Source organism: Metopolophium dirhodum, chromosome 1 (assembly GCF_019925205.1).
Source record: "Metopolophium dirhodum isolate CAU chromosome 1, ASM1992520v1, whole genome shotgun sequence".
NCBI lineage: Eukaryota > Metazoa > Arthropoda > Insecta > Hemiptera > Aphididae > Metopolophium > Metopolophium dirhodum.
Genome location: NC_083560.1, coordinates 103,963,774 through 103,977,210, shown reverse-complemented (window position 1 = coordinate 103,977,210; position 13,437 = coordinate 103,963,774). Strand labels below are relative to the sequence as shown.

Sequence of the window (13,437 nt, the reverse complement as noted above, 5' to 3'; positions counted from 1 at the left end):
TCCTAAAGAGCATAGTCTAGAAGCTTATAAATTCAACTATTTTTTCAAAATTATAATCGAACTTCCGGAAGTATGTTTAATTTGCTACCGCTTTTCGTAGTTTATATAGCAATTCAAATAAAAATATTTTCATTTTTCAAGATTTATTGACGTGTAAATGCACGATGTACGTGCGAGAGTTACATCCGGTGGTGATTGCCGAACGCAATATTACAGCGATTCTCGGAAACACAAATGTTCATTTTCTACTCACATATACACATAGCCCAAATGTTTATGTCATGTAAATTGAATAAATTATTTATCCTTAAAACATAATACGCTTAAGCCACCTTCAGTGGATTTTAAATTGGTCCAACTACCTAGTTCTTAAGTATTAGATAAATTCATTTTTTATAACAGGTTTCACAAATATTATAATTTTATTTATTATTCATACATATAAAGGAATCTTCTTGAACAAGACAATTGTTTAATATAAGTTAATAGTAAAAAATGTTTTATAAATAATATTATGATACAACATAATATATACAAACTATAACATTGATTTTAATTTAAAAAAATTGGTATACATTATGTCTGTTTTAATCAACAATTATGGATGATAAATAAATAATTTTAATTAAAAATTTAAATTTATTAGTATTTATATCAAGCATGGATTAGAAGAAAATTTTCATAACTTTTTTAGGTATTAAAAAGTGTTAAGAAGTTTATGAGATCTTCAAAGAAAAAGAAAGTTAAATGCAATAGTTTAATTTAATATTGAATTAAACTTTTAAATCACTCAATTTGGGAAACATTATAAATAATTTAGCTAGTCTCAAAGCAAGAAGAAAATTCTTGTTGTTTATTTAACTTAATATAACTATTTTCTCATATTTAATAAACTATATCTATAATTTACAGTTATAAATAAATGTATGTAAAAGATAGTATACATATTTAATATATGGGACATTGGGTGCGCAATTCAAGTATGTAAGTATAAAAGAGTGGCAGTGCAGAAGCACCTTGAAAATCTTGCCTAGAGTAATATTTTGTTTTAAACAGGGAGTGGAAATATTCAGAGTGATTTTTTAAGCATGCTCACTGCTCACTCTCATTTTTCCCTTTAATAGTAGATTTATTCAAATTCTGATTTTTTAAATTTTAAAGTACATATGTAAAGACAAATATTACAATTTTAATATATTGTAGTAGTCTTTGTTCAATAATTTTAAGTCATTTAAAGGAGTTTGTAACTTTTATAACTTAAGTAATTCTTACTTATTTATAAATGAAAAATCATATAGGTTCAAGCCAGTTATTTGAGACATTTTTTTGGTCTCATATATAGTATAAGTTAAAGTATAAGCTAGTTGGCCAATTATTATTAAGACCTGCTCAATTCAGGTTAAAAGCTAATGTTTAAAAGTTCAAAATTTAAAAATTCAATGCCCTGCTGAGCATTAAAATTTGAGTAATCATGATTTAGAAATTACAATAATAATACAATATACATCTATTTAGAGTTCACCCATTAGAAGGTTTATAGTATGTATATTTCTTAGATATCTTAAACTAAACTGTTTTAATTTGTCTACAAAACAAGGTAAAACAATAGTGAACATAATTTGTCAATTTTGATAAATTGAAGAAATACAAACGTAACATAACATTTTATAATAGCTGGTCAAAAACTAAATAGTATTTAAAATCAACCATTTAACCAAAATAAATCAAACTCAGAAATTATAATTACAAAACTTTACTGAATAACAACTTAAAATAATGGCTTAGGCATTATATAAAAACAAAAAAAAAACATGATCATTATTGTGAATAGGACTTCCTTTCTTAATAATTATTTTACTGTGTTCTTTTTATGTATTTACTTCTTTATTAGGAAAAACATAAGGCCTTATAACAAAAATTATAAATTTATGCCATTATGCCTTCTTACTTAAAAGTGCTTTAACGTCATCTGCGTCTAATGTTTCATACTTAAGTAATGCTTCAGCCAAAAGCTTATGTTCTTTATGGTGAACATTTAATATACTTTTTGCACGTTCATAAGATTCCTAAAATGCATAAAAAAAAATTATACTCATTTAATTAAGATGTATAACATTATAAAATAATATAGTATTAAAAAATAGAAATGCAAATTATGAAGATGCTTTATATGTTGCGATTAAATCATAATAAGAAATAGCCGTTGAACAGATTTAGTGATACAAATTAATACATGGCTAGCTCATAATAATAATACACTAGATATCATACTGTATTCAACATTTTAGTCAGATGGGTTGTTACCTGCATAATCCTTTTGATTTCATTATCAATGAGTTCATTTGTAGCCGGACTTAGATCATTAAAACTCATTATTTCATTTGACTGAGACTCATGAGTACGAAGTCCAACTTTTTCAGACATTCCAAGTTCTTTCACCATTCTAGTTGCAATATTAGTAGCTTGCTAAAGAATAAAATCAATAATAGATTGATTAAGATTGTTTTAATACAATTTTTTAAAAGTAAACCAACTTTTAAATCATTTGAAGCGCCAGTTGTAACTTTTTCTGGACCAAATATTAATTCTTCAGCAGCACGACCACCCATCATTGTATCCATTAAAGCTAACATTCTAGCTTTTGTAATGTGGTATTCTTCTTTTGCTGGTATATATGCAGTCTACGAAAAAATAATTTAGAATAAGATGGATACTGGAAACAATAAATATTATGTTGAAGTAAACAACTATCCATACATGGCCTAACGAGGATCCTCTTGGCATTATTGTAACCTTATGAAGTGGATGAGAATATTTAGTGAAATATGCAACAATTGCATGTCCACCTTCATGGTACGCAGTTATTGTATTTGCTTCCTCATCAGGAATCTTTGATTTTTTTTCCGGACCTAAATTTGAATATGTAAAAAGAATTTATCAAGAGCGTCCAGTAATACGTAATAACCCTTATTATGTACTGTGTACGTCCGGAATAGACATTTATCGATTTTGTCGCAAGAAATAAGGTCATACTTTAATGTTACTCAAGTGCGTCACAGTTAATTTAGTGTTACCCAAGGTGAACCACAAGGAGGTGAACTGGTTTACACCGCAGTAATATTTGGTTATTATTATTTATTTAATTCTTTTGGCCTATACCCATTTTTAAAATGTTGGATGATTATAGGTTAGAATGTTTATAATTTAATAATTATATATTTTTATATTATTTATTTATTTTTTGATTGATCTTTAAATGCCTCGATTTTCACATAATCCCAATCTAGATTCATTCAGTTTTGTATTTTTTTTTTTTATAGAATTTTTAATAAATTTAATGTTCTTTTCATTGATCAATCTAAATTTAGTTAATATTATTGTTACCAATATAGTATATTATCAGCGATAGAATTTCGGGCACACTTGGGATACACAAAATGCATAAGTGGTATTATTGTAGACGCACTTAGGCTATTAAAAAGGTACCATATACTTAACTGGACGCACTTGGGCTACGCCCGTATCAAATAATTATTAAGTCATAAGCTGTAATAATTTTATCACCAACAAAATTACCCATCAATATTTTGTCCCTAGAATTTTCCAAATATTTCATAGACACAGTTGTAGCTCCATCACTTGCAGCTTTTACGGCTGCTTGGTTAACCATATTTTCAATATCGGCACCAGTAAAACCACTAGTTCCTCTAGCCAACAAATCTACATCAATGTCCTTGCTAAGTATTTTCTTTAGATACAAGTCTAAAATTTGTTTTCGTCCTGCATAGTCTGGAAGAGGAACCTAAAATAATTTAAATTAATTAAAAATAAAATAAAAAGATCTATTGTATTAAATTTTAATTTACATCAACTTCAATGTCAAAACGGCCTGGACGAAGCAATGCTCGATCCAAATCCTCACGTCTATTAGTTGCTCCGAGTACAATAATGCTTTGATTTTGATGAAACCTAGCAGAAATAACAAACATTTACTAATTAATATAAGTAACACAAAATTATTACAATGAATTTACCCGTCCATTTCAGTAAGTAACTGATTTATTGTTTGATTAGCATATGGATGTAAAACAGAATTTGTTCTTTTTGCACCAACGGAATCAATTTCATCAATAAATATAACACAAGGCGATTTTTCTTTTGCCGCTTCTAAAATTAAAAAATAAAGGAATGAAAAAAACACTTCAGATAAATACATTATAAAATCTGTCAATATTATATAATAATTAGCTAATCCTGTGCACTTCGTTGCCCGTTAAATGTACCGACTCTATATGACTCAAGCTTTGTTCAATTTGTTGTTTAATATTCAGTGTATGGTCTTCAAAATTCATCTTAACTTTTCCGTTGCCCAGAATAAAAATTTGCAGCAGTATATTATCAGGTAGGCAATCTACCAGCGCTAGACCGCAGACCAAACACAGATGTGTTTGATTTAGCTCTAGAGCAGGGATGGCAAACCTTTTAAACACTGCGTGCCCAAAATTACCTTTTTTTTTTTTAGAGCGTGCCATGAAAAAAAATCGGTTAATGACCAATAAAAGTCGTATGCTCAAAATATTTTTACATATTATGTCCTATATTCTATAATATATAATAGTAAAAATGTTCGCGTCCCATGGATTTGCCATCCCTGCTCTAGAGTATAAGTTATACCAAGTTTGTCATTTTTACATAATTCCACCTACGGTAGATTAATATAATCACTTAATACAAAATCCTAATCAAACAAACCATACTAAAATTCGATGAATAAAAAAAACTGCGCCACTGTTGTATTTTTGACACCCAAATTTCCCACTTTCTGGTGGATTTTCCTAAAATATTCTTTCATAATAACCTTGTCCTGACAATTACGAACACAACAAAATAGAATCAGCTAAATCGATTCAGTAGTTTTCTCGGTTAGCGTTGTCATAGAAAACCCCCTTACAATTTTATAGAGTAGTATAGATAAGACTATTAACAATACAATTATTATATTTTATGTACGGAATGTTTAATTAATGTATTGTAAATACTGAGATAGTAGGTAGTTCTCAGATGGGCAACTGGTTAAGAATTTAAGCAACATAACACGCCATGTCCCAGAATACGTACCTAATTTAATATATAAATATAAATTATATCTCAAATCTCAAAGCCTCTAAAAAAAATATAACAGATTTTGAGTAAGATTAAATAAAATATTAAATGCTTACTAAAAAGATCGCGAATTCGTCTAGCGCCTTGTCCAACTAAAATTTCATCAAATTCAGAACCAGCTGCATGGAAAAATGGCACTCCAGCTTCTCCGGCAACAGCTCGAGCTAATAACGTTTTTCCAGTTCCCGGAGGTCCAACAAGTAATACACCTTCAATGTATAATAATTAATAATAAATGGTAATACAATTTTGACGCATTTTTTCTTTGTTTTTTTAGAAGGAAATAAAATGGAGGTCTCTTAAATTATAATATTTTTTCAACAGATTGGTACAAATAAATTTAATTTAATTTAATTCTTTTTTTTTTTTTGATAAGTCTTGGCGAATGTCTTTTTTAATGATAAAGTTGGAAATTGATCAAGTGTAATAATAATAAAATATTTTAATGTCTTATGGAACAATTTAAACAATATAATTTTATGATGTTAATATATTGTTATTGTATCCATGAAAATTAAGGTCACCAGTCTTAACAATTACCAAATAAAAACAAATTTTCAGTTTATTTTAAAATTTTAAACATATTTTCAGATTAAAAGTTATAGAAATTTAGTACAATATTATTTATATGAAAGTTTAAAAATAAATATAAAAGTAATATTTTTATTACTTTTATAATATTTTTAAAAAGGTATTGGTCAGTAATTTGTGGGCTATTTAGGAACTACTTATTTCAATAATCTAGATCAGGCACCGGCAACCCGCGGAACTTTTTGCAGAGGCCCTCCAAATATAATTCATGGTGTTCAAAATTTTAATTTAGTAGCTTAAATTGTTATAAATATATAAATAATATTTAATCAATGCGAGATAAGCTATGATCGAAAACGTAATCTAATCTTATGTAATGTATATATCGTCGATTATGACAAATACGTATTGGTTATGGCCTTAGTGGCTTAGTGCAGTTCGTTTCAAAACATTCCAACGTGAAGTTTAAATTTCAACTGTTTTATAATAACCTATCAATTCAATGTCAAAAAAACGTAAAATTAGTGATGAACATCGTACATTCAACGAATAATATTTTATTCAAGTCTTTCTGAATTAGATTTTAAAGGCATTAAAAGTTTTGCTAAAAAAATGATTACTGCTTTTGGTAGCACATATATTTGTGAGCAGACATTCTCAATACTTAAATTCCGAAAAAATAAATATTGTTCACGGTTAAGCGATGAACACTTGAACGCTGTTTTAAGGATATCAACATCCAATTTAAAAGCGGATATAAATGAATTGGCGGGAAAAATTCAACCTCAAAAATCACACCAGTAACTTAATATTTGTATACTAAATTGCATTCAAGAATTAATTAATAATTATTTTTAAACTTTTAAATTGTCTCTACTAATGTATTTAATTAAAAATTAGTTAATAAGCACAACTGCAATGTTAAATTCATAATATGTTTGTTGCTATCTGTAAATATATTAGTATTATTTGTTAAAATTATATTTTTTAATATTTTAATTTTGTATGCGGCCCTCCATTAAAAACTGAAACAAATTATGGCCCGTGTAGGTAAAAAGGTTGCCGACCCCTGATCTAGATAATAATTTTAAGAGGTATCTTAGATTAAATAATAATATTTATATAAATAAATCTTTATCAAATGTTTTTATAACTAAATTATAAACTTAAGTACCTAGTTTATATCTTTCAATCTTTGTCATTGTTGGTGTACTGTATTTTTGTTAATTTTGTTATAATTGTAATTTGTATATACTGTGGAACCTCTAAGAAAATAACTCGTTACCTTCAATTCAAGCTTTGCTTAGAAGGTAACTAAACAAAATTGTGTTTCAGTATACTTGTACTTGTATTTATATTGTTAAATAAATGGTTTATATAGAAAAAAAATAAAAAATAGAATTTGAATGGTGCCTATAATTTATGATATTATTTTTTTATATGTATTCAATAAACAGTACCTACTCATTAACATTAAGAGGACGCTACACAGACTTTTGTTGTCTCAGTCTTACAAGTGCGTAAAATACCAATTTTACACTCAGCAAATCATGTGTAGCTCCGTTAATTTAAAAATTAGTGATTTAACCTCTTTAAAATTTAAATGTAAGATTATTATTTAAGGAATTTCATAGGCTTTCTATTATATTTTAATTTTAAAAGGGGGTTATGAGTATTTAAGAATTAAAAATTGTTTGTATATCTTAAAATTTTTATAACTTGCTTTAAAATTGAAATATAACAAAAAGCCTATGAGATGCCCAAGATCATTTAATTGTAAGACCTTTTAATTGAATAAGAGAACAATTCACTCTAATTTTTAAACTAATGGAGCTAAACGTAATCTTCTGAGCATAAAATTTGTTATGTTACACACTTGTAAGACGGAGACAACAAATGTATGTAGCGTACTCTTAACACAGTAGTATAATTTTTAAAAATGGCTATGTTACATTTAAATATTTATAAAATACCTTTTGGTAACTTTCCACCTAAAGACGAAAATTTTGATGGATGTTTAAGAAACTCCACAATATCTCTCAACTCTTGTTTAGCTTCATCAACCTGAGAAACAAAAATAACAGTATAAAATAAATACATTTGATTAAAATAAACTTACTTTATTATTTAATTAATAATTAACTTACTCCTTTAACATCATTAAAAGTCACTGTAATTTCTTCAGAATTCACTTCAACCTGATTTGTGAGTTGTATCTTGAACATAGTTCCTGTAACGATCACTAAAAATAAATTAATGAATATAACAATTGAATTGAATTGAATAGTTTATAAATTATCTACTCTTCACTATAGCTTCTCATCACCATATTTCAGACATTTTTACAAGCACATTCTTTACAAACTGTCAGAAACATACATCTTTAAATGGTAAAAAATGATAATAATTTTGATAATTTATTGAAAGATAAAAATTACTGAAACTTTTTATTTAAGTGTAACAAAGAAAAGGATTAAAGAAGTAATCTATTTAATATCCATGCAGGCAATCTAAATCTTTTGATGCCAAATCTAAAGAAAACGGACCAAGTTAAATCAACCCAAGATCTAACCAAGGATTAAAAAAAAATGTACACTTTATGTTGAAGACTGGAGTTATTATATTGGTAGAATTCTAGTATTTATAACAGAATATGCCGGAACTTTATCCATACACTTAGTATTATTTAATGCTTGATTTAATTTGATTCATAAATTACAATGCCACAGCTATTTACTAATGTCACAAATTTTAGAAGTTACTATTCACTGCTACACTTTATTCCAATTAAGTTTGAAAAACTGCGTAACCTCGGATCGGTAGGACCAGTGTGGTTTGCCATTAGTTGGCAGCAAACAAGCGTGAAACAGACTGCACAAAATACATAAACACAACGCCGTGATTTTTTCAAAACTTATTTGGAATAGACTAGTGTTATACTTATACATTTTACATGATTTTTTTTACTTAAATTTGGTAAAATTCTTTTCGGATTTTGGTATGCACAATTTTCTAACATTTTGGTTACCAAGTTACTAATGGTCAATAATATTGTATTTAAAGTTATTTACTGCTGCACAATTGTAAATTTATTAAAATAATTGATTGAGCTTAGTCTATAATTTAGTATATTGACATAAATATATGTTACCAAATATAGAAATCAATGAACTAAGTAAGAATCCAATTACAAGCGAAGACTGAACAATTTTCCACCATTTTTGAGATTTGGTAGTATTTCCTTTTTGGTCTTTGGCCACAAGATATCCTTCCGCAAAAGATATTTTTAACCTATCTATTTCTTCTTTGTTAATGTTTTCATTCTTAAGTAGGTCTAAAAAAAAATGTTATATCTATTTTAAAATGTAATTTATAATTAAATTTAAAAATTATCTAGTGGTTTAGATTAAATATATATATTATTCTCAATGCAAAATACCTATGCACCTTAACACAAAGCTACAATTATTTACCTTTCCACTTAATAGATTCCATGCCTGAAAATAAATCAGTACCTTTCAAGTCACTTCCTTTAGGAAGTGATAGCATTTCTCTTAAACGATTTATCATTTTTTCATCGTTTTCCTTACTAGAAATACGTTCAGTCTTAAAGCTTCTGAATTGAACATCTAAAATAAAATGATATATTAGTAAATTTTTCAAATAAAATTCTTGGATAATATTTATCACATACATAACTTAAGTCACATAGGCTGATAAGCAGGAAAACTGCTGTATTAAATTCTTTTTACACTATTTAAATTATTATTTACTATTTTATAATAATCCAAAGTTAATCTTTTTGTATTAAAAAATGTCAAGCTTTTTTTGTAATATTACAGACATGTCATTTTCAAGTAAGCAACGGTATCTAACATTATAGTAACATAATAGCTGCATTGTAAACGATTGTAAAGAAACAGACAAATAAAATCAATTTAAAAATATTTAAATGCCTAAAGTAAAGATCTATTTATAAAAAGCAAATAACTATACTGACGTCAACGAGAGAACGCTTCTGGGCGGCAACCAAAATTTGTCCGATCTTGTGCATTCCTACAACTAAACCTTCTCGAGCGCTGGCCGCCGCCACAATCTTGGTTGTGTGTAGTGAGTGGGGGAATTTATGGCGGCAACTAGATGGTAGAGTGGGAGAAATTCGGGTACAAGAACGCGGATCTCCACCATTTGAATGCGCAAACGAGAAGCGTTCTGTCGGTGGCGTTAGTAAATACATAAATTTTCTGCTTTATAGTAGGTGTCAAGTGTACCACGTTATTTAAGAGTAAGTCACTGTAACAGCTTAAATTATAATTCAATGATAAATCATTGCGAACGATAAACAATTTAGAGCGAAGACTATAATAGTAAGTATATTGCTATTAAATTAATTTATTTTACTATTAGTAGTACGGTAGGTGGAATTAATTTTTGTAACCTACATAATTGTTTTTTTTTTTAATATAAATAAAATAGAAAATGACTGTGGATCTATTAAGTATTATTTATAAATAAAGAATAAATCAAATACCTGCAAAATAAGGTTTAGGACGATGTAAGAAGTGTTTGGCAGATGAGTCACGTGTACTTGATACAATTAAAATATGATTGTTTGTATTATCCACAGTTTGGTGACATTTTAGACCAAGTTTTTTATTCACTGTTTTTTGCAACAAACGTAAAATATTTTGATGTTTCTTCACATTACACTGAACAGTATATGTGGGCCGGTTCATTAAATATTCATCAACTTTTTCAACAGGTATATTATCTAAAAGCTAAACATATTTTTAATTAATGTATGTGCATATAGATAAACTACTATAAATACAACTGTAAAAGAAATTTAGAAGTATTAAAAATTACTTGTCGTCATTGACCTTAAGGTAATAAGTTAGCCTTTTGTACACTATTATCAGTCAAAGATTGAGGCACTGGTAGTATATATTATTATAACTACACCGTGTGTCCGCAAAAACAAGGTTCACTGTATAATTAAATTACCAATATGTGTACTCAGTATCTTATACATATTTTTGAATTTTGTTTAATGGACATGAAACTAGACAATTGGATAATTAATATCCCGCAGACAGAATATAAAATATGTATAGGTTACTGAGTAACGTAGGTAACTTAGTTATAGAGGTTACCCTGTTTTCGTGGACACGTGGTATACATAATAAAATATATTAAATATAACTGCGTGTATGCATTGGTCACTCAGTCACTTATTTGTACCCTCTATCTCTGACTGTGGTCAGTAGAGTAAGGTATATAGAATAGGGTCTATAAGATCTATGCTTGTCCTGCAATAGCAACGCTAGTATAATATTTTTTTGTAAGATCATCATTTTCACACAATAATTATAAAACAACAGTAATAATTAGGAACTAGCAATTATTGATGAAAAATTAATTGTTTCTACTGCACTTTATAATAATTCTTTCCAATAAGACATTTGTCATATACTCATACATCAAAGAATTCAATAGTGAAACTTGTTTTTTATAGTAGTAAATTTTCAAAGCATTTTCATTAAACATAAATCTATTCATTTATCTTTCATTTATGAATTATAATTTGATGAAAAAATATAGTTTATATTTAAACAGGGATTTAAACACATATTACGTAATACCTAGACCAGGCCAGGAAATCCGTGAATCATGTCTTAGAGCAGGGGTGGCCAACCCAAATAATCTTGTGAGACACTTTGGAAATACATTATAATCTCTATAAATCAATTGAAATAAACAGAATGAATTATTATGTTTTTACTATTAATCAAGATTTATAAACATTGATAATATAATAATTATTATTTATTTATTTAGTGAGATATTTGTTTCTCAAATAGTTCACTTAGTTTTTGCAAATCTATAGAAAAGTTGCTGTTATACCTATTTAATTTTTCATGATGTCAAAGCCTATGTCTATAAAAACAAACCATGAACCATTCAAGAACTGTAAGAAGGAATTTGTCACATCATTGGTGAACTAGAACCAGAGATGTACAGTTTATCGATCTGAACTGAAGCTTGCCAGTGTAGCTGAGGAGGACATATTATTATGTCAGATGTTATATTCCATACATATATTAGAGTCTGTATATTACACAATCATACCTATCCTTTATATGTTCTAAATAATTTTTCTAATAAAGTTATAACAGAATTAAATACATCATTTTTAATGAAACACTGACTACAATTAACTATACCTGCTAACATTTTTGCATGATAAACATAAATTCATTTTTTTTAAACAAGTATTTCAAACAACAATTTTTATCATTATTCAATGGTTTGTTAGAGCACTTAGTTTTTAAGTAATACCATTAATTATTAAGACTAGTATTAATAAATTAGTGTTAATAAATCTTTTAAAAATAATATGAAATTACCGATTTAGCATAGTCTGGCAATATATCTTCAACGGTTTTGTTTTTGACATCAATTTTATTTTGTTTCAAATTAGACTTCTGGCCTTGAATAGTGATTCTAAGAGGAAATGCCGCAGCTACCTAAAAATATATTAATGACAGGTAATGTAATGTTTAATGGCTTAAATATTTAATACTGTTAACAACTCAAACATTAACAAATAATGAATAATTATGAAGCTAGAATAAAAATCATAACTTGCTGTATTGTATTTTCAAATTAATATAGGTGGTAAGTTAAATTATGATATTGCATAATATTACTCAATATGTGAATACACTAAGTACGTTAGTAATTAAAGAAAACAGTAAATGCTAAATCTAATAAAAAATAAATGCCTATTGAATTTTCCTATCGAACAATTAATAAGGCAAACCTTAAGGAATATATTTTTTTTTCTGTATACCTACATACTATTCTTAGTTTAATAATCTTCATGTTAATAACTAGAAATTGGAATGTCTTAGTGTCTTACGTTAAGGACCTATTGATCGGATTATTTAACAGAATATATAAATATTACGACTGTTATTGTAGCTGACAAGTGGTCATCTACATCTACACACTAAAACTATGATGTATGTACAATTTCGTATAAATTATTTAAAAATATATATTTTTTGTTTTAGCGACTCACCTGCGTAGGTATGGTAAATCCAAGAGTGAACATGATTGTGAGAATTCGAAGCAGTAATGGGTAGCTGGTACCTGCTTAGGTACCTAATAATAATAAGACAATTTTATACTATGATTATAATGACGACAAAACGTTTTCGATTGCAATGGACGACCGAAAACTATAGTGTACTATAGTGTTGTAGAAATCGACGGGAAACATTCAAAAACGGACACGTTATGGGTGCCCCGAACACTGCGCGGTGTCTGATATCGTTTAGAAACCAATTGGTATTTTCCTCTATAAAACGCGTGACGACGCCGACGGAACTGGTCAATAACGATTATGGTCGACAAATGATATTGTATGACGAAAAGAGTTCAAAAGACTGTGCGGGACTGTGACGGTGGTGTGCAGGAGACAAATCACTATTCACTCGTCGCAGTGGGTAAGAGAAATTGTGATAGGCATAAGCATAATATTATAATATTTTTGTCGTTCCGCAAAGCCTTAACCTAGTAAAATACTTAAACGAAAAAAAAATTCTCTCTCTCGCTCACTCACTCCGAAGTTGATACTTGATAAGAACGGCCGACCGTACGCGATAACGCGACACCGTAGAACAGTAACGTTTGGTACAGAAGATCTTCTCGAGGTTTTGTATTCGTTTTGCATTCATC

At 27.9% G+C, this 13,437-nt stretch overlaps 1 protein-coding gene across 3 annotated transcripts; it reads right to left on the bottom strand.

Annotated features, from left to right (window-relative positions):
• Positions 1-1,737: 1,737 nt before the first annotated feature.
• LOC132933604 (ATP-dependent zinc metalloprotease YME1L) lies at positions 1,738-13,396 on the bottom strand. 3 transcript variants are annotated; one of them, XM_060999870.1, is made up of 15 exons: positions 12,779-13,396; positions 12,102-12,221; positions 10,226-10,472; positions 9,168-9,323; positions 8,846-9,028; positions 7,842-7,924; positions 7,668-7,758; positions 5,220-5,372; positions 4,035-4,167; positions 3,867-3,969; positions 3,577-3,802; positions 2,758-2,909; positions 2,535-2,681; positions 2,305-2,466; positions 1,738-2,066 (listed from the first exon to the last, which is right to left on the bottom strand). In XM_060999870.1, exons 1-15 carry the CDS (start codon positions 12,809-12,811, stop codon positions 1,935-1,937), a joined length of 2,121 nt encoding a protein of 706 aa, XP_060855853.1. In that variant the 5' UTR covers positions 12,812-13,396; the 3' UTR covers positions 1,738-1,934. The 3 variants fall into 3 exon arrangements, with proteins under 3 accessions (XP_060855853.1, XP_060855854.1, XP_060855852.1); XM_060999871.1 differs by having other exon boundaries at positions 7,842-7,936; positions 9,210-9,323; XM_060999869.1 differs by having other exon boundaries at positions 7,842-7,936; positions 12,779-13,395.
• Positions 13,397-13,437: the final 41 nt, after the last annotated feature.

Excerpts from the sequence above, each read along its gene's own strand:
- LOC132933604 (XM_060999869.1), bottom strand. The coding sequence starts at position 12,811 with ATGTTCACTCTTGGATTTACCATACCTACGCAG. Across the intron at positions 7,759-7,841 it reads CTTTTAATGATGTTAAAGGA|GTTGATGAAGCTAAACAAGA; the intron begins GTAAGTTAATTA and ends TTTGTTTCTCAG. Across the intron at positions 2,910-3,576 it reads TAGGGACAAAATATTGATGG|GTCCGGAAAAAAAATCAAAG; the intron begins GTAATTTTGTTG and ends ATTCAAATTTAG.